The 24761-nt window shown below is 43.0% G+C and overlaps 1 protein-coding gene across 3 annotated transcripts in view; it reads left to right on the top strand.

The window, feature by feature from the left end:
- LOC135544443 (nucleus accumbens-associated protein 2-like) overlaps positions 1–24761 on the top strand; it is a 62368-nt gene that overhangs the window by 30526 nt on the left and 7081 nt on the right. The window contains exons 2-6 of one of the 3 annotated variants that reach the window (XM_064972051.1): positions 11265–11400; positions 14016–14941; positions 23584–23760; positions 24174–24279; positions 24614–24711. In XM_064972051.1, the coding sequence (XP_064828123.1) occupies positions 14095–14941; positions 23584–23760; positions 24174–24279; positions 24614–24711 (1228 nt within the window). In that variant the 5' untranslated portion in view covers positions 11265–11400; positions 14016–14094. Of the gene's footprint in view, positions 1–11264; positions 11401–11420; positions 11621–14015; positions 14942–23583; positions 23761–24173; positions 24280–24613; positions 24712–24761 lie in introns of those variants that run through there. The other 2 variants (XM_064972052.1, XM_064972050.1) reach the window with 2 other exon arrangements.

Genomic DNA, 24761 nt, shown 5'->3' with positions numbered 1-24761 from the left:
TATTAGATCACATGGGACTTATGCTGCCCTCGATACACATGCTCATGTTAGCACACACACACACACACACACACACACACACACACACACACACACACACACACACACACACACACACACACACACACACACACACACACACACACACACACACACACACACACACACACACACACACACACACACACACACACACACACACACACACACACTCACACACAATAACCTGCACAATTCTCTAATGTAATACTAAGTTCTCTACTGCAGTCTTCTTCAAGCACTCTAATGGCATTTTTTGTGTTATCTCTCTCTTCACCTAGGTCATTTTCTCTGTCTGTTTCTCTTTTTATGTCTCTGCCTCTGTCACTCTGTCCCCCTTTTTACCTACCTCTCGCTGTCTCCCCTGTCCCACCCCCTCTCTCTTTCTCTCTCTCCCTTTGTCATCCTCCATCCCCTCTCTCTCATGCTGTATTCATTGTCAGTGGGGCTGCTGTGAATGTTTGTTTGTTTAGCTCCTACGCCCACTTGGAGTCCATTAGCGCACTCACTGGCAGTCCCTCTACTGATTTTACTCCCTAGGAGTACACTGTCAGAAACCTGTGTTGAGAGACTCAAGTGGAGGGTGGTTGAGATGTGAGTGTAATGGTTGAGAGAAATAGTAGTTAGTTACTACAATAACTATAAGGCTATGCACCAGACTAGTTAGGGAATATATGGATGTTTTGTTGTATGAATATGATAAATGTGTTATGCTCTGTACGTTTACACTGTACGTTGTGCTGTATATGTAGCCATTGTGATGATAACGAGAGCTTAGAGACAGCTAAGAAAGCCTTGAACAAAAAAAACGAAACAATATCCACACCAACAACAAACAAATCACTGTATGCATATTACACAAGCCGTAGGTCACAAAACGATTCCAACGACAAAAATAAATGATCTGACATTGACTTTGCACAGACAACTTCTCCCTGGGGAGTAGTCAAGCAAAGCCTTACGTTGTATTGTAGGCAGCGATAAGCACTCAGACACCTCTCCCTTGTTCCTCCTTTCTATCTTTCTCTTTCACTCTCTCTATCTCTGTCTCTCTCTCTCACACTTCTCTCTCAATGCATACCATAATGCTCCTCTCAGACTGAGAGCTGAGGCTCTCTCCCCATTGGTAGAACTGTTGCCATGGAGCCGACCGTCTCAACAATGTCCATGGAATCTGTTGTCTGTTAAACTTTAGACATGAGAACAACTGCAGTATCTGAATATTTATAGAGAGGGATTGTTCATATTATCAGGATAAAGATAAGACTCAGATGCAGACCGAGTCGAAGTAACAATGTTTATTTCAGCAACAGGGGCAAAGGTACAGGACTGGCAGGCAGGCTCAGGGTCAGGTCAGGCAGAGGTCGGTAATCCAGAGGCGGAGCAAAAGTACAGGACGGCGGGCAGGCAGAGGGTCAGGGGCAAGCAGAATGGTCAAGTGGGCGGGTTTAGGGTCAGGTCAGGCAGAGGTCGGTAATCCAGAGGCGGAGCAAAAGTACAGGACGGCGGGCAGGCAGAGGGTCAGGGGCAAGCAGAATGGTCAAGTGGGCGGGTTTAGGGTCAGGACAGGCAAGGGTCAAAACCAGGAGGACAAGAAAAGAGAGACTGGGGAAAAGCAGGTGCTGATGCAAAAAACGCTGGTTGACTTGACAAACAAGACGAACTGGCAACAGACAAACAGAGGACACCGGTATAAATACACAGGGGATAGTGGGGAAGATGAGCTACATCTGGAGGGGGGTGGAGACAATCCCAAAGACAGGTGAAACAGATCAGGGTGTGACACATATTGAGAATGTATAGCTTCACTATTATAGCAGTGACTAGACTTTGTGCTGGAAAGCTGTTTAGTCTATGTTTGCCTCTGTTTAACATTGTATAGAATTTGAATTGACTTGTATCTATCCTCGAAGGGATATAGAATAACACACATTATAAACATTGAAAGGTGCTGCTGCACTATATGCATTAAAACATATATTGTGTTAAGCCTACATATGTAGGATCTTAATTTGAGCCAGTTTGCTACAGCAGGAAAATAATCCTGCAGCAACAAATGTTTAATTATTATGTGGATTATAATTAATGGACATTTTTGTAGGGGTTGATACATTTTTCGTGAGGGCAAATCAAGCCTGAAATTTCATAGTGGAAATAACAAACTTTAGATCATTTTTGAAACTCGAATACACTGCAAGTTTGCATTTCTTGCTGGGACGTTGCTGGCAGGAATTGTGTGGAGTTCCAGCGTAAGCCAACGTTGCTACCATCATGCCGTCCAAAGTTAAAGAAGGTTGGAGTAATGGAGAGGACAGTGTTTCCCTATCACTGGTTCGTGATCTTTTAAATCAACAAAATATGTCTACAAGCAATTGTTACAGCAACAGGACAAAACCTGCGCTACAGACGGCTATATCGGGCCACAGGGCCCACCAGGCTGGGGAGACCTACAGAAGGCCTGGTGCGTGGAGGAGGCACCGGATGGACCGGGCTGTGGGGGAGCACTCGATCTCTGGTACGCAGCCTTGGCACCACTCCTCCAGGCTGAATGACCACTTTAGCCCGGACCCTCCATAGTGCAGGCACAGGTCGAACCGGGCTGTGGGGGAGCACTGAATATCTTCTGCATACAGCTTGCACCTCTCCTTTAGGCTCAATGCCCACATTCGCACGGCAAGGGGGGAGCGCAGGCATAGGGTGAACTGCACCCTCCCAACGCCCGGAGACACAGTACAAAGAGCCGGCGCAGGATACCCTGGACCGAAACGGCGCCCCCGGAGACCAAACGCGCTGAACTGGCACAATCCACCCTGGCTGGATGCCCACTCTCGCATGGCACTTGCGGGGGGCTGGCATATAGCCCTCCGGGCTATGAGCGCGCACTGGCGACACCGTGCGCTTCATCGCATAACACGGTGTCTGACCAGTACCACGCTGCTTCCGGTAAGCACGGGGAGTTGGCTCAGGTCTCTCGCCTGACTCCGCCAATCTCCTCGTGTGCCACCCCCCAAAAATAATTTTGGGGCTGCCTCTCGTGCCTGTTGCGCTACCGTGCCAACTCCTCGTAGTGTTGCCGCTCAGCCTTAGCTGCCTCCAGTTCCTCCTGCGGACGGCAATACTCCCCAGCTGCCTCCAGTTCCTCCTGCGGACGGCGATACTCCCCAGCCTGTGCCCAGGGTCCCTTAACGTCCAGTATCTCCTCCCATGTCCATTTCTCCAGATAGTGCTGCTCTTCCTTACCATGCTGCTTGGTCCTTTGGTGGTGGGTGGTTCTGTAACGGCTTTCGTCGGAGAAGGAGAGTCATTGGACCAAAATGCAATGTAACTGACTGAACACTGTATACAAAATCACAAAAGAATAGCCGAAACAGTTCTGCAAGGTGCAACCAACACTAAACAGAAAATAACCACCCACAACTAACCGTGGGAAAACAGGCTACCTAAGTATGGTTATCAATCAGAGACAACGAAAGACAGCTGTCCCTGATTGAGAACCATAACCGGCCAAAACATAGAAATACAAAACCTAGACATACAAACAGAGTGTCCACCCACATCACACCCTGACCAAACAAAAAATAGAAACATACAAAGCAATCTATGGTCAGGGCATGACAGACTGTTAATTGAGAGAGCCAAGAACTTGAGAGGAACCAACATCTTCCTCAACGAGGACTTCTCTGAAGCTGTGCGCCAGAGGTGGAAATAACATATCCCAGCTATGAAAGCTGCCAGAGAACATGGGGACATAAATCTGGGACATAAATCTGCTACGACAAGCTCATTGTCCACCCTCCCTCCCAAAAGCCTGGGTGAGAGAGAAAGACAAACTTCCGGGTCAGTAGCTTCAGTCCAACATCACACACACATACACCAACTGAAACTCACAAGTGCCTGATTATTGGATTCTATTAGCTAAACAATGTTTGTATTTTACTTATTTTTTTCTCCATATTATGCCTATCTCTGTCCAAATACAATGCTATTTTTCAGTTAACTACTGGCTTTCAGCATGCATATAGAGAATGGCACTCAACTTGTACTGCACTGACTCAGATGACAGATGATTGGTTAAAATAACTGGATAATAAGATGATAGTTGGAACTGTATTGTTAGATTTCAATGCAGCCTTTGATGTTATTGAAGAAACTCACTTGCTATGGCTTTACATCACCTGCCATCACATGGTTGGAAAGTTATTTTTCCAATAGAACCCAGAGAGTTTTCTTCAATGGAAGCTACTGCAACATCAGATGTGTACAGTGCAGTGTACCACAGGGCAGTTACCTTGGGCTGTTACTCTTCTCTATTTTTACATGATTTGCCACTGGTCTTACACAAAGCTAGAATGACTATGTATGCAGATGATTCCACACTCTACATGTCAGCACCCAAAGCCAGTGAGCTCACTGAAATTCTAAGTAAGGAGTTATAGTCAGTATCAGAATGGGTGATTAGTAATAAACTGGTCTTAAATACTGTACATCTAAAACTAAAAGCATGCATTTGGCTCAAAACATTCTCTAAGACCTAAATCTCAACTGGCGTTGTGCATGAAGGGTTAACCATTGAGCAGGTTGAGGAAGCTAAACTCTGAGGTATCTCTACACTCTACTCAGCAAATTCAATGTAGTCTATCACAGTGCCATCCGTTTTGTCACCAAAGCGCCATATACTACCCACCACTGCGACCTGTATGCTCTCGCTGGCTGGCCCTCCGTCGCCAAACCCACTGGCTCCAAATCATCTATAAGTCTTTGCTTGGTAAAGCCCAGCCTTATCTCAGCTCACTGGTCACCATAGCAACACCCACGCGTAGCATGTGCTCCAGCAGGTATATCTCACTTGTCATCCCCAAAGCCAACACCCCCTTTGGCTGCCTTTCCTTCCAGTTCTCTGCTGCCAATGACTGGAACGAATTGCAAAAATTATTGAAGCTGGAGTCTTATATCTCCCTCTCTAACTTTAAGCATCAGCTGGCAGAGCAGCATACCGATCACTGTACTTGTACACAGCCTATCTGTAAATAGCATTCCCAACTACCTCATCCCCATACTATTATTTTTTTAATTTTCTTTTGCACCCCAGTATCTCTACTTGCACATTAACATCTGCACATCTATCACTCCAGTGTTAATGCTAATGCAGTAGATGGTATAGAGTAGAGGTCGACCGATTATGATTTTTCAACGTCGATACCGATTATCGGAGGATTTTTTTAAATTTTAATTTGTAATAACGGCAATTACAGCAATACTGAATGAACACTTATTTTAACTTAATATAATACATCAATAAAATCAAATTCGCCTCAAATAAATAATGAAACATGTTCAATTTGGTTTAAATAATGCAAAAAAAAAAGTGTTGGAGAAGTGCAATATGTGCCATGTAAGAAAGCTAACGTTTAAGTTCCTTGCTCAGAACATATGAAAGCTAGTGGTTCCTTTTAACATGAGTCTTCAATATTCCCAGGTAAGAAGTTTTTGGTTATTATAGGAATTATAGGGCTATTTCTCTCTATACGATTTGTATTTCATATACCTTTGACTATTGGATGTTCTTATAGGCACTTTAGTATTGCCAGTGTAACAGTATAGCTTCCATCCCTGTCCTCGCCGCTACCTGGGCTCGAACCAGGAAGACATCGACAACAGTCATCCTCGAAGCAGCATTACCCATGCAGAGCAAGGGGAACAACTACTCAAAGTCTCAGAGCGTGTGACGTTTGAAATGCTATTAGTGCTCACCCCGCTAAATAGCTAGCCATTTCACATTGGTTACACCAGCCTAATCTCGGGAATTGATTGGCTTGAAGTCATAAACAGCACAATGCTTGAAGCATTGCGAAGAGCTGCTGGCAAAACGCATGAAAGTGCTGTTTGAATGAATGCTTACGAGCCTGCTTGTGCCTACCATCGCTCAGACTGCTCTATCAAATCATAGACTTAATTATAACATAATAACACACATAAATACAAGCCTTAGGTCATTAATATGGTCGAATCCGGAAAGTGTCATTTCGAAAACAAAATGTTTATTCTGTCAGTGAAATACGGAACCGTTCCATTTTTTATCGAACGGATGGCATCCCTAAGTCTAAATATTGATTTTACATTGCCCAACCTTCAATGTTATGTCATAATTACGTAAAATGCTGGCAAATTAGTTCGCAATGAGCCAGGTGGCCCAAACGGTTGCATATAACCTGACTCTGCATTCAATGAACGCAAGAGAAGTGACACAATTTCACCTGGTTAATATTGCCTGCTAACCTGGATTTATTTTAGCTAAATATGCAGGTTTAAAAATATATACTTCTGTGTATTGATTTTAAGAAATGCATTGATGTTTATGGTTAGGTACACGTTGGAGCAACGACAGTCCTTTTTCGCGAATGTGCACCGCATCGATTATATGCAACGCAGGACACGCTAGATAAACTAGTAATATCATCAACCATGTGTAGTTATAACTAGTGATTATGGTTGATTGAATGATTGTTTTTTATAAGATAAGTTTAATGCAAGCTAGCAACTTACCTTGGCTTCTTACTGCATTCACATAACAGGCAGGCTCCTCGTGAGGCAGGTGGTTAGAGCGTTGGACTAGTAAACCGTAAGGTTGCAAGATTGAATCCCTGAGCTGACAAGGTAAAAATCTGTCGTTCTGCCTCTGAGCAAGGCAGTTAACCCACCGTTCCTAGGCCGTCATTGAAAATAAAAACGTGTTCTTAACTGACTTGCCTAGTTAAATAAAGGTGTTTATGAAAACTTGAAATCGCCCCTAATTAATCGTCCATTCCGATTAATCGGTTGACCTCCAGTATAGAGTACAGTATATACATATGAGATGAGTAATGTAGGGTATGTAAACATTATATGAAGTGGCATTGTTTATTATTTCACCTCTATGGCCTATTTATTGCCTTACATCCCTAACCTTACTACATCTGCACACACTGTACATAGATTTTTCTATTGTGTTATTGACTATACGTTTGTTTATCCCAACAAATCTGTGTTGTTGTTATTATTTTATTATTCGTTTTTTTTATTTCACCTTTATTTAACCAGGTAGTCTAGTTGAGAACAAGTTCTCATTTACAACTGCGCTCTGGCCAAGATAAAGCAAAGCAGTGTGTCACAAACAACAACACATAGTTACACATGGAATGAACAAACATACAGTCAATAATACAATAGAAATGTCTATATACAGAGTGTGCAAATGGGGTAGGATAAGGGAGGTAAGGCAATAATTAGGCCATAGTGGTGAAATAATTACAATAAAGCAATTAAACACTGGAGTGATAGATGTGCAGAAGATGAATGTGCAAGTAGAGATAATGGGGTGCAAAGGAGCAAAATAAATAAAATAGCTAACAGTATGGGGATGAGGTAGTTGAATGGGCTATTTACAGATGAGCTATGTACAGGTGCAGTGATCTGTGAGCTGCTCTGACAGCTGGTCCTTAAAGTTAGTGAGGGAGATATGAGTATCCAGCTTCAGTGATTTTTGCAGTTTGTTGGCATTAGAGAACTGGAAGGAAAGGCAGCCAAAGGAGGAATTGGCTTTGGGAGTGACCAGTGAAATATACCTGCTGGAGCGCCTGCTACGGGTGGGTGCTGCTATGGTGACCAGTGAGCTGAGATAAGGCGGGGCTTTACCTAGCAAAGACTTATAGATGACCTGGAGCCAATGGGTTTGGCAACGAGTATGTAGCGAGGGCCAGCCAACGAGAGCATACAGGTCGTAGTGGTGGGTAGCATATGGGGCTTTGGTGACAAAACGGATGGCACTGTGATAGACTGCATCCAATTTGCTGAGTAGAGTGTTGGAGTTTTTTTTTAAATGACATTGCCGAAGTCAAGGATTGGTTGGATAGTCAGTTTTACGAGGGTATGTTTGACAGCGTGAGTGAAGGATGCTTTGTTGTGAAATAGGAAGCAGATTCTAGAATTAATTTTGGATTGGAGATGCTTAATGTGAGTCTGGAAGGAGAGTTTACAGTCTAACCAGACACCTAGGTATTTGTAGTTGTCCACATATTCTAGGTCCGAACCGTCCAGAGTAGTGATGCTGGATGGGCGGGCAGGTGTGGTAGCGATCGGATGAAGAACATGCATTTAGTTTTACTTGCATTTAAGAGCAAGTGGAGGCTATGGAAGGAGAGTTGTATGGCATTGAAGCTCGCTTGGAGATTAGTAAACATAGTGTCCAAAGAAGGGCCAGATGTATGCAGAATGGTGTCATCTGCATAGAGGTGGAATCACCAGCAGCAAGAGCGACATCATTGACGTATACAGAGAAGAGAGTCAGCCCGAGAATTGAACCCAACAACAGGCCCTCCGAGTTGACACACTGAACCAGTGTGAACCAGGCGAGGCAGTCATTGAGAAACCAAGGCTGTTGAGCCTGCCGATAAGAATGTGGTGATTGACAGAGTCGTAGCCTTGGCCAGGTCAATGAATACAGCTGCACTGCTTTGCTTTATCTTGTCCAGGTCGCAGTTGTAAACGAGAACTTGTTCTCAACTGGCCTACCTGGTTAAATAAAGGTGAAATAAATAAAAAGGTATTGGATTGGATGGTCAAGTCATATTGACAGAGTTGTTGTGACGATGGGGTGTTTGTTATAAAAATATGCTCTGCCTTTTTTACACAAAAAAACAACTGTACTAGTTGTTCAGGCTCTGGTCTTGTCCCATGTTGATTATTGTCCGGTAATATGGTCAAGTGCAGCAAAAAAAGACCTAGCAAAGCTGCAGCTGGCTCAAAATAGAGCAGCACACCTTGCCGTTAACTGCACCTACAGCACTAACATCAACAACATGCCTGCCAGTCTTTCCTGGTTGAGGCTTGACGGGAAACTAACTGCATCTCTCCTAGTTTTTATGAGAAGTATTACTGTGATGAATATTCCAGATTGTCTGCATAATCAAATAACATTCAGCTAAGACATCCATACATAACCCGCAAGACATGTCAACAGGGGTCTCTTCCCTAAGTACAAAACAAATTCACGGTAACGCACAGTATTATACAGACCAATGATCGCATGGAACTCCCTTCTGTCTCCAATTACTCAAGCAAACAGTAAAATTACCTTTAAAAACGGATTATTACATCTCATGGAATGACGGGGACTGTGAAGGGACACAAATACACAACACACTCACACACAGACACACTCTAACCCACACATAATTTCTGCTGTTGTATTGTTTGTGTATCGTTGTGTATTACATTTGTGTGACTGTCCTTGTCTATCATTGTATCAGTACTTGTCATGTATTGCATATTCAAATACTCCAGCCTGCTACTACAAGTAATCAGCACCAGGCCCCAGAGTGCTGCCCTGATTCAAATTTCCACAACACATTCCAACAAATTTAGAAGGAGCAGTAAAAGCATTCAAATGTCATGTCCCATTCTATAAACTACACCTACACACTCATAACTCACAGTGACACATAAAGAGTGGATGTGCGCACACACACACACACACATACAAACACCATCTCACACAAGCGCATTAACTCTCTCTCTCTCTGATGAAAGTATCTTGTTATTCTTGTCATGTGGCATCGCCCTCTCTCTCTCTCTCTCTCTCTCTCTCTCTCTCTCTCTGATGTGCTGTGCGCAGTGCTGTGTCGTCCCGTCTGCCTGACTCAACATATTTCTGGCTCCCCCTCCCCCTCTCTGCCCAGGCTGGCACGTACATGCATGTCTGTAGACTCTATACCCAGCATGCTTCACTTCTCTCTGTGCTGTGGCGCACGCGGGACTCACTGCATTGCAGCCCCGTGTGCATTGATTGGCAGAAAGACAGCAGCTCAGAGGGAAAGTGGTATTAAGAGAGGGAGGGGGAAAGTGAAAGCAGGAGTGAGGGGAGGTATCCTAAGGCTTCAGCGTACAGACAGACAGACAGACAGACAGACAGACAGACAGACAGACAGACAGAGACAGGACGAGAGAAGAGGGAAGAGTGTCAATGACGGTATGCAGGTGTTAAATGGGACAGAACTCGTCTGAGTTTTAGTTTGTTATACAGACATCACCACTGCTGTGGCAGGAATATGACTGCTGATGTGTGACCACACTAACTGACTGTGTGATTTCCCTTCTCCATTTTCTTTCCCTGTGGTGATGTGAAGTGAGAAGTTTGCCCAGTTTTGGTATCTTTTCATTACATCTGGCAGGCTGGGTTTTTGTCTGAGAGGGAGTGAGTAAGAGAGAGAGAGCCAGAGAGGGAGGGAGTTAAAAATTCTGGTGTTGTTTACATAGCAGGTGTTGTTTACATAGCTACGCAGTGAGTAAATTACGAGTGAAACTCCAACTTTTTACAAACACACATTTCATGTTGCCCACACCCAATCTCTCTCTCTCTCTCTCTCTCTCTCTCTCTCTCTCTCTCTCTCTCTCTCTCTCTCTCTCTCTCTCTCTCATGTGTGTGGCATGGTTGTTTTATGTTCACAGCTTCCCTCACAGTCCTTAGCAGAGACACTCTCTGTACTGTAAGCTGCTGTCTAACCTTTCCCTGGGCTTTCCTCTGTCAAACTCAATGACGTCTGGGGTCCTTTTTCCTTCTCTAATCCATCCCAAACACCAGTCCGGGAGCCCTGCTTAGTGCCTGTGCAAAAATGTAACCAGACAACAACAGAGGAAATTGTCTACCTGAACAAACTAAGACAGTGAACTCAGTGACATCTCACTGGGAGAACTCACTCGCTCATGTTAGAAATCCCCCAACAGACAGTCACAGCATTTTAAACGAATCTAACGTAATACTTGCACAAACGCTAGCAAGTTCAATCTTTTCCGTCATTCAGAATCAGTAGTGGTAATAGTAGGAGCTGTTTTTGTGTGAGTCACATTTTCAATAAGATATTGCATTGACGATTTCAGAGCAAATAACTGTTTTCTCTCTGCTCCTCTTTTTCTCTGATTTAACTTTAATTTTATTTACTTAGTTCTTTGATTATGTTTTCTCTCTTGGCCATTGTCTACATCCAGATAGGAGCTGAAGTTGCTCCAAACGCAATTGTCTTTCTTTGCTCGTACTGTCCTTAGATGACTTTCCCTCTGTCTCAGCCCACCCCCTCCCTCCCTTTCCCAGTCTCCATCTCTGTCTCTGTCTGTAACTGTAGCCTGTGTTTTTCTCTCTCTCTCCATCTCGCTCCCTGGCTCCATCCCTCCCTCTCCCTGCGACATACGTATAGATGCTGCATTGATTGCACACAGAGAGCCTCCCACTCCCTTCATCACTGATGCGCTCTCTCCAGCTGCAGCAGCACTTGTTGAATTCAGCCCTGGGAGAGACAGAGGGAGAAAGAGAGAGAGAGAAAGAGCGTGAGGGTGAGTTAAAGGAGAGAGAGCGAGAGAGAAAATCTTTAAAAGAGAGAAACAGTGGGAGAGGGAAAAGCTCAGAGCGCTGAGTGAGACAGAGCAAGGCTTTGAGACAGATGAAGAGCATCAGAGCGCTTGTTTCTCTCTCCTCCCTTCTTCTCTTCTGGTCCTGGCGTGCGGAAGCTTCATGGTGTGTCCACTCTCCTTTCCTAAGGACTGGGTTGTACAGGTCAGAGTTGTCTGGGATGGAGGTGTGTGTGAGTTTGTGTTTGGTGCTTGCGTCCATCCAAGTGTGTGTGTGTGAGAGAGAGGAGAAGAGGGCTGTGTGTGTGTGTCTATGGAGGGGGGTAGAGAGGGGTTGACAATTTTCCGTTTGTATTCTTGGAAACCCTCCTGCAGCGTTGCTCAATAATGAAACTGGCGAGTGTGTGGTGGAGAAAAACATAGAGATAAGGTTCATGGAAAGAAGGAACGTATGCAAATATGTCTGGGGAGCATTCCTGGCTGTAACTGGGTGTTATCGTAAAGGGAGCTATCAAAGTCACACATTTTTGTGTCTCTGAAGTTAGATGTTTCTAGTTATTATACATGTGTTTCCTTGCTGGCTACAGCTTAGTTTATACAGTCAAAGTGATGGGAGCATACTTACTGAGTTGAAAAATACATGTAAATTACAGTGGGGCAAAAAAGTTTTTAGTCAGCCACCAATTGTGCATGTTCTCCCACTTAAAAAGATGAGAGAGGCCTGTAATTTTTTATCATAGGTACACTTCAACTATGACAGACAAAATGAGGGAAAAAAATCCAGAAATTCACATTGTAGGATTTTTAATGAATTTATTTGCAAATTATGGTGGAAAATAAGTATTTGGTCACCTACAAACAAGCAAGATTTCTGGCTCTCACAGACCTGTAACTTCTTCTTTAAGAGGCTCCTCTGTCCTCCACTCGTTACCTGTATTAATGGCACCTGTTTGTACTTGTTATCAGTATAAAAGACACCTGTCCACTACCTCAAACAGTCACACTCCAAACTCCACTATGGCCAAGACCAAAGACCTGTCAAAGGACACCAGAAACAAAATTGTAGACCTGCACCAGGCTGGGAAGAATGAATCTGCAATAGGTAAGCAGCTTGGTTTGAAGAAATCAACTGTGGGAGCAATTATTAGGAAATGGAAGACATACAAGATCACTGATAATCTCCCTCGATCTGGGGCTCCACACAAGATCTCACCCCGTGGGGTCAAAATGATCACAAGAACTGTGAGCAAAAATCCCAGAACCACACGGGGGGACCTAGTGAATGACCGGCAGAGAGCTGGGAAAAAAGTAACAAAGCCTACCATCAGTAATACACTACGCCGCCAGGGACTCAAATCCTGCAGTGCCAGACGTGTCCCCCTGCTTAAGCCAGTAAATGTCCGGGCCCGTCTGAAGTTTGCTCGAGAGCATTTGGATGATCCAGAAGAAGACTGGGAGAATGTCATATGGTCAGATGAAACCAAAATAGAACTTTTCGGTAAAAACTCAACTTGTCGTGTTTGGAGGACAAAGAATGCTGAGTTGCATCCAAAGAACACCATACCTACTGTGAAGCATGGGGGTGGAAACATCATGCTTTGGGGCTGTTTTTCTGCAATGTGACCAGGGTGACTGATCCGTGTAAAGGAAAGAATGAATGGGGCCATGTATTGTGAGATTTTGAGTGAAAACCTCCTTCCATCAGCAAGGGTATTGAAGATGAAACGTGGCTGGGTCTTTCAGCATGACAATGATCCCAAACACACCGCCCGGGCAACAAAGGAGTGTCTTCGTAAGAAGCATTTCAAGGTCCTGGAGTGGCCGAGCCAGTCTCCAGATCTCAACCCCATAGAAAATCTTTGGAGGGAGTTGAAAGTCCGTGTTGCCCAGCAACAGCCCCAAACCATCACTGCTCTAGAGGAGATCTGCATGGAGGAATGGGCCAAAATACCAGCAACAGTGTGTGAAAACCTTGTGAAGACAGAAAACATTTGACCTCTGTCATTGCCAACAAAGGGTATATAACAAAGTATTGAGATTAAACTTTTGTTATTGACCAAATACTTATTTTCCACCATAATTTTCAAATAAATTCATAAAAAATCCTACAATGTGATTTTCGGGTATTTTTTTTTCTTGTTTTGTCTTTCATAGTTGAAGTGTATCTATGATGAAAATTACAGGCCTCTCTCATCTTTTTAAGTGGGAGAACTTGCACAATTGGTGGCTGACTAAATACTTTTTTGCTCGACTGTATATCATTACACTGATTATATTAACTGATCCTTTGGTCATTGAGGCCTTCTACGTTGAATACTTACTTTGCATATTACCTTAATTGTTGTTTTTATACCATATTTCTGCAGTTCTCCCATGTCTCTCTCTTCACACACATTCTTCTGTCACTTGTCTCTTTCTGCTCTCTCTCCAACATCCCCCTCTCTCTTCCTCCCTTTCCCGCTGTACCCTCTGTTTCACACATCGGTTTCACTTATCTGTCTCACGTCTCTTTTTGCTCTCTGTCTTTCACATACTCTATTCTCCTCTCTTCTCAAGTTTTCCAATTTGTCTAATCCATCCCTCCTTCTCTCCTTGTACAGATGTCCCTTTCTCTGGCCTTGTCAGTGGTGACTCTCTGAAGCCTCTTCCTCCTCCTCCTCCTCCTCTTTCTCCACCACCATGTCCCAGCTGCTCCACTTGGAGATCCCCAACTTTGGCAGCACGGTGCTGGGCTCCCTCAATGAGCAGCGCCTGCTCGGTCAGTACTGCGATGTCTCCATCCTGGTTAAAGGCCAGGCCTTCAAGGCCCACCGGGCTGTACTAGCCGCCAGCAGCCTCTACTTCCGAGACCTGTTTAGCAGCTCGTCCAAGAGCCAGTTTGAGCTGCCCTCGTCGGTGACTCCCGCCTGCTTCCAGCTGATATTATCCTTCTGCTACACGGGAAAGCTGACCATGGCAGCCAGTGAGCAGCTGGTGGTGATGTACACCGCCGGGTATCTTCAGATCCAGCATATTGTGGAGCGGGGCATGGACCTGATGTTTAAGGCCAACTCGCCCCACTGTGACTCTCAGACGGCAGCCATGGAGGAGCAGCAACCAGGCTCAGAGCCCCAGAGCCCCAGTAACAACACACTGGCCGGGTCAGGGACGTCCATCCTGGGGCCGCCGGGCTGGTCCCCCTCCCTGGTGCAGCCCACGCGGAGGATCAAACTGGAGGGGTGCGATCTGTTGCCCAGCCTGAGTCACCATAAGAAAGGGTCCTCTTCATCTGAGCTGGGAGGGAGGCTCTCCAAGGGAAGCTCATTGTTCTACACGGGGGCGGGGGGAACCACCATCTTCCCGGGGATGCAGCCCTATCCAGTGGCAGGGGGAGAGAGGTCCAGTCCTGGGGCCTCCAGCCTGCCTACCACGGACAGCCCAACCTCCTACCAGAATGAGGATGAGGAGTTTGAGGAAGAGCCGTATGACGGGATCACGGAAGAGGCCTACAGTCAGATCTATGGGCGCTCAGCCAACCCATACGGAAGTAAGTATCAACTGTTGCTTAATAATGCAGTTCTCTGTTACTGTATATTAGTATAACTGCTACTCATTTGTTTAACTGCCAGCTATTTCCTTGGTGTTCACTTTGATATGCGGGATAAATGCGACGTTCTATACATCACTTTGAAAATAATGGATGACCGCCGAGTCCCTTTGCGGAGTTCATTATTCCAAGGTAATGTGCAGAACGGAGGTGTTCATCCCACATATACCACAGTTACCAAAGAAAACAATGCATAAGCACACATTTACCGGTAAAAATAACATATGATACATGTTCTACCACAGCATTGTTGAATACTCGTTTCTGATTGGCTAGAAGAGCATTCTAGAATGGACATTAAAACCAAATAACGGGACGGTTGGACAAGATATCGGGACAGTTGGAAAAGATACTGGGAAACCTTGCAATCATGATGCAATATGCACCTACACATGCAGACCATTGCTACAAAGTTACAGAAAGCTAAACCAACAACCACACAAACCCGAAATTGGATACATTGTAAAAGCAGGTCCAACAAAGAAAAACATTGCTAGCTAACTAGCAATTGATTTGTTTTTGTAGAGACATATTTTTGGGATGACCTAATGTGGTGAATGATGAACATGAAATTATATGGTAGTCATGATGCAAGTGGTGCTATGTTGTCAAATCCTCTGACATGTTTCTGGTTTGACCAGCTGTTTTCAGCAACTGATATTTTTTAATTTGGTTGTCATATTGGCAGGTTTGCTAGCAACAAACTATTTATACCGACGAGTGTCCTGAGAGAAGGCACTAATGCCAGGCAAAATTTGGGCATCATCTGCTCATTGTTATGGATGTATCCAAAATAATGTCAATAGAAAACAGCTTAAGCAAATATGCAAATTCAGCTAGTTCGCTGTTATTCTGTCTGCAGACGTCGTAACTGTTGACCGTAGATATTTGGCTAGCTAGCAAGCAAGGGATAAGAACATTGCTTGTGAGCATAGTAATGGAACATATAGAATTAACGTCAGGGTTGCATCCTTAAATATAGAACTAATCGAGAGAACGACTGGGTCGCATCTCTAGCAACCAAAAGATGAGAAAGTATGAATTTGTTATAAAAAATGAAAATATCCATGAAGATGTTTTATTTCTACCGGTAAATATTGTTTTATTTGGTAACTGGTATAAGCGGGATAAACTCTTCTGTTCTATACATTACCATGGAAAAATTAACTCCACTATGTTGTCCATTATTTCCAAGATAATGTACAGAATGTCTGCATTTATCCCTTACATAACTGCCTAGCTGCTGTCATCATTATTACCATATACAGTGGGGCAAAAAAAGTATTTAGTCAGCCACCAATTGTGCAAGTTCTCCCACTTAAAAAGATGAGAGAGGCCTGTAATTTTCATCATAGATACACTTCAACTATGACAGACAAAACGCCCAAAAAAATACCCGAAAATCACATTGTAGGATTTTTTATGAATTTATTTGCAAATTATGGTGGAAAATAAGTATTTGGTCAATAACAAAAGTTTATCTCAATACTTTGTTATATACCCTTTGTTGGCAATGACAGAGGTCAAATGTTTTCTGTAAGTCTTCACAAGGTTTTCACACACTGTTGCTGGTATTTTGGCCCATTCCTCCATGCAGATCTCCTCTAGAGCAGTGATGTTTTGGGGCTGTTGCTGGGCAACACGGACTTTCAACTCCCTCCAAAGATTTTCTGTGGGGTTGAGATCTGGAGACTGGCTAGGCCACTCCAGGACCTTGAAATGCTTCTTACGAAGCCACTCCTTCGTTGCCCGGGCAGTGTGTTTGGGATCATTGTCATGCTGAAAGACCCAGCCACGTTTCATCTTCAATACCCTTGCTGATGGAAGGAGGTTTTCACTCAAAATCTCACAATACATGGCCCCATTCATTCTTTCCATTACACGGATCAGTCACCCTGGTCACGTTGCAGAAAAACAGCCCCAAAGCATGATGTTTCCACCCCCATGCTTCACAGAAGGTATGGTGTTCTTTGGATGCAACTCAGCATTCTTTGTCCTCCAAACACGACAAGTTGAGTTTTTACCGAAAAGTTCTATTTTGGTTTCATCTGATCATATGACATTCTCCCAGTCTTCTTCTGGATCATCCAAATTCTCTCGAGCAAACCTCAGATGGGCCCGGACATTTACTGGCTTAAGCAGCGGGACACGTCTGGCACTGCAGGATTTGAGTCCTTGGCGGCGTAGTGTGTTACTGATGGTAGGCTTTGTTACTTTGGTCCCAGCTCTCATTCACTAGGTCCCCCCGTGTGGTTCTGGGATTTTTGCTCACAGTTCTTGTGATCATTTTGACCCCACGGGGTGAGATCTTGCGTGGAGTCCCAGATCGTGGGAGATGATCAGTGGTCTTGTATGTCTTCCATTTCCTAATAATTGCTCCCACAGTTGATTTCTTCAAACCAAGCTGCTTACCTATTGCAGATTCAGTCTTCCCAGCCGGGTGCAGGTCTACAATGTTGTTTCTGGTGTCCTTTGACAGGTCTTGGGTCTTGGCAATGGTGGAGTTTGGAGTGTGACTGTTTGAGGTAGTGGACAGGTGTCTTTTATACTGATAACAAGTTCAAACAGGTGCCATTTATACAGGTAACGAGTGGAGGACAGAGGAGCCTCTTAAAGAAGAAGTGACAGGTCTGTGAGAGCCAGAAATCGTGCTTGTTTGTAGGTGACCAAATACTTATTTTCCACCATAATTTGCAAATAAATTCATTAAAAATCCTACAATGTGATTTTCTGGATTTTTTCCCCCTCATTTTGTCTGTCATAGTTGAAGTGTAACTATGATAAAAAATTACAGGCCTCTCTCATCTTTTTAAGTGGGAGAACTTGCACAATTGGTGGCTGACTAAATACTTTTTTGCCCCACTGTATAGTCCTCCTGGTTTCTATTACTTCATAAGGAAAATAAGCACAATTTCCATTTGGTGTAAAGATGCCAGTTGTATTTAACTATTTCAAATGAACTCGTACAAAGCAGCCCAAAATTAATACCGACAATGAATACCAACACCTGCCAAACTGCCAATTGTTTCAAATACTTTACAAGACTGTATCAAATAAAGTGCTGCCCAGTTCTCTGACTACCTCTGGTTATGAAAATATCCTTTCATGTCAAAGCAAGGGCTCACTTGCAACATCTCACTTCATGAGCACTGATGAGGAACGTTACTTTTAAAAGTAACTTGTTATGTTACAACATTACTTGCATTAAAAGTACCCCGTTATGTTACAATTTTTTTGGTCGATAGGTTGTTGTTCGACTGAGATTTTTTTAGTTCAGCCGTCAAAAATTGTAACAAAAAATTCATGGCACACTAGACACGTGACTGATTCGCGCCTGTCTCATTGGACTAATCCATTGTGGAGGCCATGGAGATGGTACAGTCCATCACTCTTCGACAGATATCGGCAAGAGTGAGAGTATTCCTTAAGCCTACAGTAGGTGTGAAAATAATGTGTCTTGGGTATAATTTAAAATGTTGATTCAAGAAGAAGGGATTGTGGCATAGATGCACCAGGCTTGTCTCTAGAATGTGCTCTCTCCCGCCAATTTGTGCGCATTCATTGTTTTATAACTTAATTGTGTGAATTGCCCTTTGATTGTTAGTGTCTTGCAACTCACCATTACATATACCACCATATACCAGTAGTACATTTACCATTAATTCCTATAATTTCTAATCTGCCATGTTTGTTTGGTTACAGTCATTTCTGTTAATGCATTCAATATATTATTATTCCAGTCTTTTGTCATTCTCATTGTCGGAGTGGACACGTTGTTTGCAGAGCGCACAACCTATGTTACACTTGTGAGAAATAAGTTTTGGTTTATTTCATTCCATTTATGGGTTGTCAATTTATTCATTGTATTTTGTTGGGAGTGCTCCTGTCATATTGTTGAGTAAGGACACACACCTGATTACGTATACATGTAGGCCTAAACCACCTGGCCGGCGCGCAGAAGTATAAATGTGCTCATTTGGGCATGTATGATAGTATTTCTAATTGTTTTAACTCACCACCACTTTGGAGCTTCTCAAAGTATTTTTTTTATTCACCTCAAACAGCGAGTAAACAAAGTCTGTTTTTACATCAAATCAAATTTATTTATATAGTCCTTCGTACATCAGCTGATATCTCAAAGTGCTGTACAGAAACCCAGTCTAAAACCCCAAACAGCAAGCAATTCAGGTGTTGAAGCACGTTGGCTAGGTAAAACTCCTTAGAAAGGCCAAAACCTAGGAAGAAACCTAGAGAGGAACCAGGCTATGAGGGGTGGCCAGTCCTCTTCTGGCTGTGCCAGGTGGAGATTATAACAGAACATGGCCAAGATGTTAAAATGTTCATAAATGACTATCATGGTCAAATAATAGGTCTGGGACAGGTAGCACGTCCGGTGAACAGGTCAGGATTCCATAGCCGCAGGCAGAACATTTGACATCCATTAAGAATGACAATAGTTCCTCAATGTATTTGAAAAATCTATCCAGCTCTACCCCTTCCAATAACCACTGACCCTCGGTGTGAATGGGAAAAATGCCATGCTCTGATCCAGTATAAATGTCATTAAAAAAAGATTACTTCTTATCCCTTGCGCAAATACAGCTGTGTCTGTCTGAAGCTCACTGGCACAAGAAACTCTGAGAACCCAGAGTAATTTATACAATGTTGCAAGTTTGCCCAGTTGCAGGCCATACCCAGTTGATAGTTGATACAATGTTTCAAGTTTGTTGAAGACAGGCAGAGTAGAGAAATGAATGCGATTGGAGAACATGAACAATCCTCCATGTGTAGCCAGTGATTTATAGGATATTTATTTCTATCAAGATATTTTCTACCTGTTTTTGTTTGTTTGCTTTATGTAGGCTATTTTTTACCTAGTTTGCAATATATCTAAAATACGTTATTATAATTGAAATTAAACTGTTCCATGAAAATGTGCTTATGAAAATCATAACTGACACGCAGATCGGTAGAAATTGTAAGATAAATTGTAAATTGGCCCTCCGCATGAAAAAGGCAAAGGTCAGCAGGAGCGGAAGGGGGACGGTTGGGAACAGGTTTTTTCTTCTGGTTATCTAGATCTCTGGCTCCCTCTTGAGTCATTTATGTGTCTTAATTATTTCATCAAACAGTATTAAAGTATTATACAAGCTCAGTGCATATAGTTGATTTTATTAAAACACATAGGGTGTGTCTATATATGGACAAATTTAGATTAAAACAGACGACTCTCAAGGGACCAATATATTTTTTTATTGGGTCGGGGACAGCCCTAGTTACAATGTTACTTACTATGGAAAGTAACTTGTTACATTACTTTTGCGTTGCAAAAACAGAAAACCCTCTGAAGATGCCTTGCATGTGTTGGTCATTCATTCTTATGCTCAGTAAAGGGTGCACACTACCTTTGAATGCCTTGCATAGCCTACCATCCATAGCCTAATCTATAACTCTGGGCTATACCAAGTAATAATGACAGACACAATATCTCCTTTACAATACTTCAAATAAATTATTTTGTTTAATTATTTACACATAAGTACTGTAAATGCATATATAAAACCAACTGGGCACATTAAAGTGAGAGCGCAAATACAATGATAACTGGCTTTTCTTCTACCAATTCAAAGTAATGTGAATAATTCCATGAAAAAGGCTATTGTCTCTGCCATCTCGCTAGCTATCTAGCTACCATCTACTATGCCAGCTACCCGCCACAACATTCTTGTAGAAACAGGAAGAGCACGACAAATGTATAGTAGCCTATGGGGAGGGATTTTCATGTTTTATTTGTGCCAACAAAGAAAAAGGGAAATAATATTGTAAAAGTAAGTAGTTATTTGAAAAAGTAACATAGTAACTGATTACTTAAATTGTAAAACTACTGTGTTTATTACTGGGTTATTTCTTTACCACAAAAAAGTAATCAGAGTACAGTAGCATGTCACTTTATAACACATTACCCCAACACTGTTCATGAAACATGCAAAAATTAAGCAATATTTTTTTAATTTTTAATTGATAGAATCAAGAATATCCATGTTAGGTAAATTCATTCACCTTATACACACAAAAACAGCCATGTATAAAATTGGTTTTAAGGGGCAATTTTTAATGAACACATTACTGAGTGTTGCGTGTGAGCTGGAGAATGGATCAGGTTAGTACTCTTGTATCAGGTAACACTTTGATAGCCGTGCATGCCAGTCTTCCAGGCTGACCTATACATTGTTTTTACAAAATCATGAATGTGTCATAAATAATGTCACGTGGCCTCATAAAATGGGATTTCATATAATGCATCTCATAACATCAATCATGAACATTGTGCACTATTAGCATTGTGTCTTGTCATGCTCATTTGATGTTGGGCTTTAAATAGTCTTATTTATGTAGACTTATGAGAATGTTATATGAGGTTATAGTTACTGTATGAATTATACAACTAAAAGGCTTTGCATGATCAATCCGACTTCTGCAGAGGCTGTACAGCATTTACTGCAATAGCATCTGCAGTTTTCAGGGCATTTATACTTATTGCGAGCAAAGCTGTTGTTAAGGAAGTTGTTAAGGTAGTGAGTTTGTTTTTATACTGGATCTCCTGCCACCACCTACCATCAACCAATCATGTCAATGCGGTGCTATACGGAGCTATATGGAGGCGTCCACATTGTTAAAAAATGTAGGTGGCGCACGGCAATGCGGTACAGAGCTCAATTTGGCCTCTGCATGCCTCCGGCGGCTCCGCAATTGCATCATACTCTCCATCTTCGGATGGAGCATGAATTGGCTTTTATGCACACGCACGCACACATACATTGCATTCGAAAATGATTCAGATCCCTTGACTTTTTCCACATTTTGTTACGTTGCAGCCTTATTCAAAAATTGATCAAATGATTTATTTTTCTTTATCAATATACACACAATACCCCATAATGACAAAGTGAAAAAAGATTTTTAATACATTTGCAAACATTTTGAAAATGGCGATAATAAAAAACAGAAATACCTTATTTACATAAGTATTCAGACCCTTTGATATGAGACTCGAAATTGAGCTCAGGTGTATCCTGTTTCCATTGATTATCCTTGATATGTTTTTACAACTTGATTGGAGTCCACCTGTGGACATGATTTGGAAAGGCACACACCTATCCATATAAGGTCCCACAGTTGACAAAGCATGTCAGAGCAAAAACCAAGCCATGAGGTAGAAGGAATTGTCTGTAGATCTTTTTCAGCGGCAGGGACTGGGAGACAAGTTAGGATCGAGGGAAAGATGAATGGAGCAAAGTACAGAGATATCCTTGATGAAAACCTGTTCCAGAGCGCTCAGGACCTCAGACTAGGGCAACGGTCCACCTTCTAACAGGACAGCGACCATAAGCACACAGCCAAGACAACGCAGGAGTTGCTTCAGGACGTCTCTGAATGTCCTTGAGTGGCCCAGCCAGAGCCCAGACTTGAAACCGATCGAACATCTCTGGAGAACCATAAAAATAGCTGTGCAGCAACACTCCCCATCCAACCTGACAGAGCTTGAGAGGATCTGCAGAGAAGAATGGGATGGACTCCCCAAATACATGTGTGCCAAGCTTGTAGCGTCATATCCAAGAAGGCTCGAGGCTGTAATCATTGCCAAAGGTACTCATCAAAGTTCTGAGTAAAGGGTCTGAAAACCTAGGTAAATGTGATATTTATTTTTAATTTTTTAGAAACTTTTGAACTCATTTTAGGCTGTAATTTAACAAAATGTGGAAAAAGTCAAGGGTTCTGAATACTTTCCGAATGCACTGTACTTGCACACTCATGCACGCACACACACACAGACATTAAAACACCCCACTGTCCCTACTGCAGAGGTTTTTATTTTTTTGTTGCAGAGGGCATTGCTATTGGACAGGTTTGTCTAAGTCTAGAGTTTCAGATATTTATGAAATCCATTCTATCTACAATCAGTCAGAACACCCCAGGGTGACATTGTGGGATATTTGAGAGAGAGAAAGAGAGAGAGAGAGAGAGTGTGTGTGTGTGTGTGTGTGTGTGTGTGTGTGTGTGTGTGTGTGTGTGTGTGTGTGTGTGTGTGTGTGTGTGTGTGTGTGTGTGTGTGTGTGTGTGTGTGTGTGTGTGTGTGTGTGTGTGTGTGTGTGCAGGCCATCTTAGAGGTCAATGTGAAGGTTTTGTGAGGGAAATTAATCCACAGTTTGAAACCAGTAACACTCCCCCTGTGTCTCAAGATGCTGATACAGCACGTTGCGAATCTGGAACTTAGCTGTGCTAGGCCTTGAATCATTTATTAAACACCCTCACTTTTAATGGAGATCACCTTAACCTTGTGTGTAGGCTGATGTTAAATTCTATCTAGCTTTCTCCTTGAAATATGTAAGAGCACTGTAGAAGGACTAGATCGTAGCCTGTGTGTCTGCCTGTCTCTCTTTGTCTTTCTGTCTCTATGTATTTCACCCAGGGAGATTTTGCCTCCCTCTCTATAGAAAGGGTTTATTGTTATTTCCATAACACTTGTGATTTCTTCCACTACAGAGTTAACCCACTCCCTCTCCTCACCTGTCCCTCTCCAGTCCAGGACAAGCCAGAGATGGCAGCCATGCCCCTGTCCCTGGAGAACCGCTCCTGTGTGCTGATCCGTAGGGACCTGGTGGCCCTGCCCGCCAGCCTCGTCAGCCAGATTGGCTACCGCTGCCACCCCAAGCTCTACACCGAAGGAGACCCGGGGGAGAAACTGGAGCTGGTGGGAGGTAGGCAGCAGGAGGAGAGAATGAGAGGTGGATTGGTGAATACTGGTTAGATGAGACCAGTTTTTTTGAAGTAGCAAGGCTGAGGTCTCTGTTAGTCTTTGGTAAAAGGGTTGAGGTAGAAGGTAGAGATTAGATCAAATGCTGTATGAAATGTTCAAGTTGATTTGCCGTTTGTAATGAATACGATGGAAATCTTATTTATTCAAGAGGTGTCACATAAAATAAGTGATGGGAATGAAGATAAGTGATGGGGTGAAATAGCACTGTCTCGGTGAGAGTACTTTTACAGCATAAATGTTTAATGAAAGAAATGAGAGTTGGGTTAATAAAGTAGCGATAGAAATACATAGGGTAATGGAGTCGTGATGGGGAAACCTATTTCAATCAGGAAGCTCTCTCTCACACCACCCAAGGTACATCTGTGTTTATGACACGGGGCCAGCTAATGAACTGTCACCTGTGTGCTGGCATCAAACACAAAGTCCTACTGCGTCGCCTGCTCGCCACCTTCTTCGACAGGTAAGTCAAAGACAATCTAAAAGGTATTGATTAACAGTTAAATTATTGACATGTTTTAGGTGTGACTCAGATCCAGAAGCTGTTAGCTTTATCAGTATAGTTTTCATGATGAAGTGTCTGTTTCATATGTGATCGTATTCAGACTCAGAATCCATACACATATCCAACTTACATTTAGATTCCTTGTTTTCAATGCCCTTACTTGCACAAAGTTTAGTATATATGTATGAATCTATCTTCTCAAGTCAACATAAACCTACGGTTTACAGTGCGGACGTTTCATATGAAAGTGGTGTTCATGCTGCCCTCTGGTGTTGGCTCTGTGTGCCTGCAGGAACACCCTGGCTAACAGTTGTGGGACTGGCATCCGCTCTTCCACCAGTGACCCCAGTAGGAAACCTCTGGACAGCCGTGTGCTCAACGCTGTCAAACGTGAGTCTGAAGTTGGTCAAACGGTGATCTTACATGGTAAAATATCTGGT

This window comes from Oncorhynchus masou, chromosome 8, assembly GCF_036934945.1.
Source record: "Oncorhynchus masou masou isolate Uvic2021 chromosome 8, UVic_Omas_1.1, whole genome shotgun sequence".
Taxonomy (NCBI): domain Eukaryota; kingdom Metazoa; phylum Chordata; class Actinopteri; order Salmoniformes; family Salmonidae; genus Oncorhynchus; species Oncorhynchus masou.
The sequence above is the reverse complement of the archived record's forward strand: the minus strand, read 5'-3'. Positions and strand labels throughout refer to the sequence as shown.